Raw genomic sequence first — 5673 nt, forward strand, 5'->3', positions numbered from 1 at the left:
GCCGAGGCTGCCACACAACGACCGCCGACGGGGCGGCGGCGGGAGCGGCGCCATCGGTGAGCGGCGCCTCCGAGCGGCCGCATCGCCCGGGGGGGGAGGAGGCAGCTCCGGGCCGGCCCCTCCGTGCCGAGCCAAAGGTGGGGAGCGGGGCTCACCCTCTTCCCCCGGAGGAAGGGGGAGGGGCGGCGGCCGCGGCTCCCCCCGGGGCTGGAGCGGCGGGGCCGGCGAGGGCGGGGCCGCGCCCGTGACGCGGCGGCTCCGGCAGCGGCGGGGCCGGGAGGGGGCCCGGTCGGCGCGGAGAGTGTGCGCGGCGGCCCCGGCACCGCTCCGGACCCGGGAGGAGGTGCCGGATTCCGGCGCCGCGTGCGGGCAGCGAGGAGCAGCGGGGCGGCCGCAGAGGCAGCCGGAGGAGGAGGCGAAGGAGGAGGAGGCAGGGAGCGGGGAGCAGCGAGCAGCTCCGCTTGGTCGGCCCCGCGCCGCCCCTGCAGCCACTTCCCCGCCGGGCGCTCTTCTGCTGGGGAACTCGATCCGCTCCCGGAAACTCTCGGCTCGACTCTGGCCGCGCCGACGGGGTAGTCTCGGCACGGCTCCTCGCCCCGGCGCGGCCGGCAGGGGAGGGGGGGCCGGGGGGGCAACTTCTCGCACTTCTCCGGAGGACAGTCCGTTCCGCCCCTCTCCGGGGGCGGCGGCGGCGCCCGCGGTGCCCGCCGCGCCGGGATAACTTTCGGCCCCGAGTGCGAGGCGGCCGAGCGGGGCCCGAGCGCGCCGGCCGCGGCGGGAGGAGCGCGGCGGAGCCGGCCCGGCGGCCGCGGAGATGAAGCTGAGCCGGCAGTTCACGGTGTTCGGCAGCGCGGTCTTCTGCGTTGTGATCTTCTCCCTCTACCTGATGCTGGACCGCGGCCACTTCGACCACCCGAAGAGCCCCCGGCGGGAGGGCACCTTCCCCAAGGTGAGAGGGGCGGCGGCCGGGGGCGGAGAGGGGGAGGCGGCGGTGCCGCCAGCGGGGCTCCTTTCTCCCCGCCGGGATTCTCGGGCTGCGGGGCCCCCGGGGCGGGGGGCGAGCGGAGCCGCTTCCGGGCGGCGCAGCCGCGGCTCGGTCCGGCCCGGGGCTGTGCGGGGAGCGGGGTGCGGGGCACAGCCCACCCAGCCGGCCGGGGAGGGGGGACAAGCCCACCTCCCCCGGGCGGGACGAGCTGGAGGCTGCGGTGCGGCTCCCGCGGCCCGAGGGGCTCCTCGGGCGGGCAGCAGAGCGGGGATGCGGGGCTCACTCTGGGCTGTGAGAAGCGGTGCTGTAAACAGGAGCTGACAGGGAGAGCTGGGAACCGGAGGGTAGAACCTCAACCGTGGCAACAACAGGTAGGTTTAGGGAAATGCTGACTTCGCTGCTGCTTTCCATTCCGCCAAGCCTTAATTTGGAGCCGTAACCGGCTGACCCGACTGCGCCGCGTGGTTGAAAGACGCAGCTCTTCACTTTGCTCCGTTTTCTGCGTGAGGGAGAAATTCAAAAACTGTGCGTCGCGGTTGTGTTCTGATAAGGAATGTTTGCCCGTGACAAGAAACGTGTATTTCAGAGACCAGCGTGGTATACTGTGTAGAATGGCAGAATGCTGCTGGGTATAAACAGCTTTGTGTTCTTATAGTGCACCAAAAAAACCCCCAACTCAGAAAATCAATTTATAACCTATTTATGCTTGCATGGTACTTATTGTTTTGCAAACAAAACAAATGAAAATTTATTCTAGTTCTGCAGTGAGACTTCAAGTGAGTAGAACTCCGAAAGCTTATATAAAAAGTGACAGTTCTCTCTCTGGTAGAACCACTATTGTTTCATTTAATGCTAAAGTAATTACTGATATCATTTTGTTAATAGTAAAGATAAAAACTTTACATAAATGTAAAGAAAGGGAGCAGATCTGTTCTGCCTTTATTTCTTCAGTTCAGAGGTCAGCCACTAGCTTTTGCAGGAGCAAGGAGAAAGGAAAGAAGCTTAGGAGATGGAAGAATGAAAAACAAAGCTGGCTACAGGAGCTGTGTCTGTTCCGAAATGTAACTCCGGCAGGCAAGTAATGCCACGTGTTACACTTGTAACAGCTGCTTTGGTGATATGGCCAGTAACTTATGTAAAGAAATCACTTAATGTGTTGTTTTTTTGCCGGCTGAGTTTACTCCAGGTGAAGTACAGAATTGGAAAGCTCATCCATTGGTGGTTTTTTTTTTTTTTTTTTTTTTTTTTTTTTTTTTTTTTTTTTTTTTTTTTTTTTTTTTTTTTTTTTTTTTTTTTTTTTTTTTTTTTTTTTTTTTTTTTTTTTTTTTTTTTTTTTTTTTTTTTTTTTTTTTTTTTTTTTTTTTTTTTTTTTTTTTTTTTTTTTTTTTTTTTTTTTTTTTTTTTTTTTTTTTAAAGTGTTGGATTTTGGTTTGAAATACTTGGAATGAACAAAGAAGACTTATTAGACATGTTTTGTCTTCTGTTGTCACTGTCTTGCAGTTGAAGTTCCTGTCTATATATTACAGTTGTTTGAGGTGTAATGTGGTCTTTTTCTCTTGTGAGGAAGGGTTTGGGATGTTAATCTGTTTTTAGGCCTCTTCCTTCTACATGATCTAGTCAGTTAGAGACCAACATTTCTCCTTCCATCCTCTTCCTTTCTCTCAGTCTTCTAGAACAATCTGTGAGTGTTTACTCTTTTTGTCTTTTCTATGTCTAAATTTCTTTGAGGCCTCTTATTCTTACTGGAGAACCTTCTGCCTATCACTAGTCCTTCCTTTGGGTGAACAGTTTTCCTTTCTTATTGCTTTATCCTTTGAGGAAATTCAAGACGAAATTGACATGATTTTGTAATTTGATTTTGCTACCCATGTCATAGAAATTTTTCACTTTGTTGTACCTTTGAAACCTCTGACAGCTGGCAAATGCTTTCAGAATGTTATAATATCAGTTTAAAATAAATTCAAAACATGAAAAGTGGAATAGAAACCTCCAGAAATATTTGAAAGAAACAGCTTCAATACTACTACCTCAGATGGCTATTTGTGCCAGTGCAGTGTTGCCGAAGCTCAGAGTACTGTAAATGAAACTAGCCACAGATGTAAAACCTTCAGGCTGTTCTTGTTTATGGAAAACTATGGCAGCAGTTTGTAGATTTAAGAAAGCATTCTGTTTTCTGATAACAAAGATCAGTATTTTTTGGCTTGGAAAGAGACAGCAACCTTTTTTTTTTTTCTTTCAAATGTTACTGGTTTGATTTACTTCATACCTCTCTCTGTTCTGGCAGTGTGCTGATTTTTCAGCTTTGCTGTTTCTCCATGCAGTTCTGGTAACAAGACACGTCACCTTTCATGTCCTGAAAGTTGAACATTGATTAGTTTCTTTTTCCTGACCTACACTGAGCTTACACTAAGCTCAGAGAAAAAAAGTGGGCACTTCTGAAAGGAGCCTCCTGTTTAGCTTATAAGCATTTGCTATCTGAGTATTCTGTTTGATTTCTGCCTGGATTAGGGATGGGATTTTTCAGCTGGTATTGCCTGTTAGTCTGCATTCAGCTCAAGTGTCATGGCACCTAGTGCCAGAAGTAAGATAAATTATTAGAATTGCTACTTCATTTTCATTTCCATGTTTTGTTTCAGGCAGGGTGCCTTGTCTTGGCATGGTCTCAAGGTACTTTGCATCAGACTCAGTCTTGTGAACCTGTGTTCTTTTAGGTTTATCAGTGTAGGCCAGTGTAGTCAAGAGCTGTTCTTACAGAACTTGCTTAACACTTTAAGAGTTCAGGTGGTTGTTCAAGGATGCTGACAGACATGTCTTGCAGAAATAATTTTTGAGGAGGATCTCCCAAGATGGCTGAATATCCATAGGTGGATGGCTTTATGTGCTCTCTAATCAAATACTTCAATGATTTTCCCTGCTGTGCTAAACAGAACCTGCAGTCGGGCTTTGGACACAGCAGTGACATTGTGTCCTTCTCAGTGTTTGGATTGCAAAAGCTGGCACAGTAGTCAGTTTTACAGTGTATTTTTTTCACACCTCTCCATGCTAAGGTGGCAATAGGGGCAACTATAATAGAACTTGAGGTAAAGTGATTTATAGCCTTGTCATCAGTGGTGTGCATTGAAATAATACCAGAAGACCTCTATGTTGCAATACAGTGGAAGTTCCTGTTAATTTGGGGAAGAATAGGTACTTATAATATATGGAGATCAGACTTACAGACTTACTGACCTCTTCTTTGTAATTCCTGCATATGTCTTCATGAATCCTGCCTGTTTGTCTGGCATGTATTATTCTTAGGATGACCATACCACAAGCTCTGTCTTTCTGAACCTGTTCCTAGCCATAGAATGCTCCTGTCTCAGGACACGTCTCAGAATATGATGTGTCCCAGTGTCCTATCTCAGGCTGGGAACCACATTACAACATTGCACAGGGAGAAGCTCAAGGTGCAGGAATGGCCTTAGGTCCATTTTTAGTTTATTATTGTACCTGTTGTCAGTACAGATCATTGTGTAAGATTATTCTAGTGGAATATAGTCAAAAAAATGGTTGAGTGTATTGGTTTTGTCTGCAACGACACAGGATTTTCTGAGAAATCTGTGGAGTACAGAAAGGTTCAAAGTGGTGCTTTGTCCTGTGACATCTGTTGTGCAGCAAGTGTCAGCTACAAGTAATTTGTGGGCCAAATTGATAACTGCTAAGTGAAAACTACATTCAAATCAAGTCTCTAGAGTAAGTCCATAAGCACCTTATATTGAAGAAACTGTGTAACTGTATACAGAGGAATACCAAACACTGATAGGCCCATATTGATCTATTCTGGATTTTGGACTCAAATAGAAAAAAAAAAAAATCATTAGCATGATGGCTTGTTTTCTCAACTAACCTTACCTTGACTTAGAACAGATCCATGAAAGCTGTTGAGATCCATGAAAGCTGTTCATTTCACAGAAGGCTGTGAAATACTTCTTTTGATTCTACATTTGCATCTTAGCATGCATGACACACGTTAAAAGTCCACCTGAAAAAGCAAAATTAAGTAGAGGATTTGTAAGAGTGTCTTACTTCAGAAATATATAGTCTTTTTAACACAGAAGCTAATTTTGAGTTTATTTTATCATTGAGCAAGGTGAAATGGCAACACATTGCTGCATTCTCTGTCACTACATGATAGGTGATGCTTTGAACTTGAACTTTTTTCTCTAACTACTTTCACTTGGCTTGGTTTAGCTTTTATGGGACATACCTCCCCACTGTGTGCAAGATTGTTTCTGGAAATACATTTTTGAAAGTAGAGCCTGTCATTATTCTGGTGGATAACTGGTTCGGTACCAAGTGATTACTTTAATTTATCTTTGTTCTTTTCTTTAAACTTTATTAAAAGTTGAAACACAAAAATGTAGCAACTTCCATGCTTACCATTTTCTTTTTCCTAAGCAATTGTTATTTGCAGATCCCACTCTTTGGCCCCTCTGTATTTTCTTCACCACCTTCCTGTTGACAAATGTTATTTGAAGCTTACTCTGATCTCACGTGTGCTAACTGCTTTTATGGACTCATTAATTGCACTGCATCGAACTGAGGTGATTGAGTACAGTTCCTCTAAAAGCAGCTGGCTTGGTGTGTTTCTCTCTTTTTTTTTTTTTTTTTTTTTTTTTTTTTTTTTTTTTTTTTTTTTTTTTTTTTTT

At 46.4% G+C, this 5673-nt stretch overlaps 1 protein-coding gene across 1 annotated transcript in view; it reads left to right on the forward strand.

The window, feature by feature from the left end:
* Window positions 1-814: 814 nt before the first annotated feature.
* Window positions 815-5673, forward strand: part of MAN2A1 (mannosidase alpha class 2A member 1) — a 102627-nt gene continuing 97768 nt past the window's right edge. Inside the window, exon 1 of the mRNA XM_027880849.1 lies at window positions 815-949. Within this exon, the coding sequence (XP_027736650.1) occupies window positions 815-949 (135 nt within the window). The remainder of the gene's footprint in view (window positions 950-5673) is intronic.

The sequence above is a fragment of the Empidonax traillii genome, unplaced genomic scaffold, assembly GCF_003031625.1.
Source record: "Empidonax traillii isolate 1590-97213 ecotype Southwest subspecies unplaced genomic scaffold, ASM303162v1 scaffold75:size1520028, whole genome shotgun sequence".
Classification (NCBI taxonomy): domain Eukaryota; kingdom Metazoa; phylum Chordata; class Aves; order Passeriformes; family Tyrannidae; genus Empidonax; species Empidonax traillii.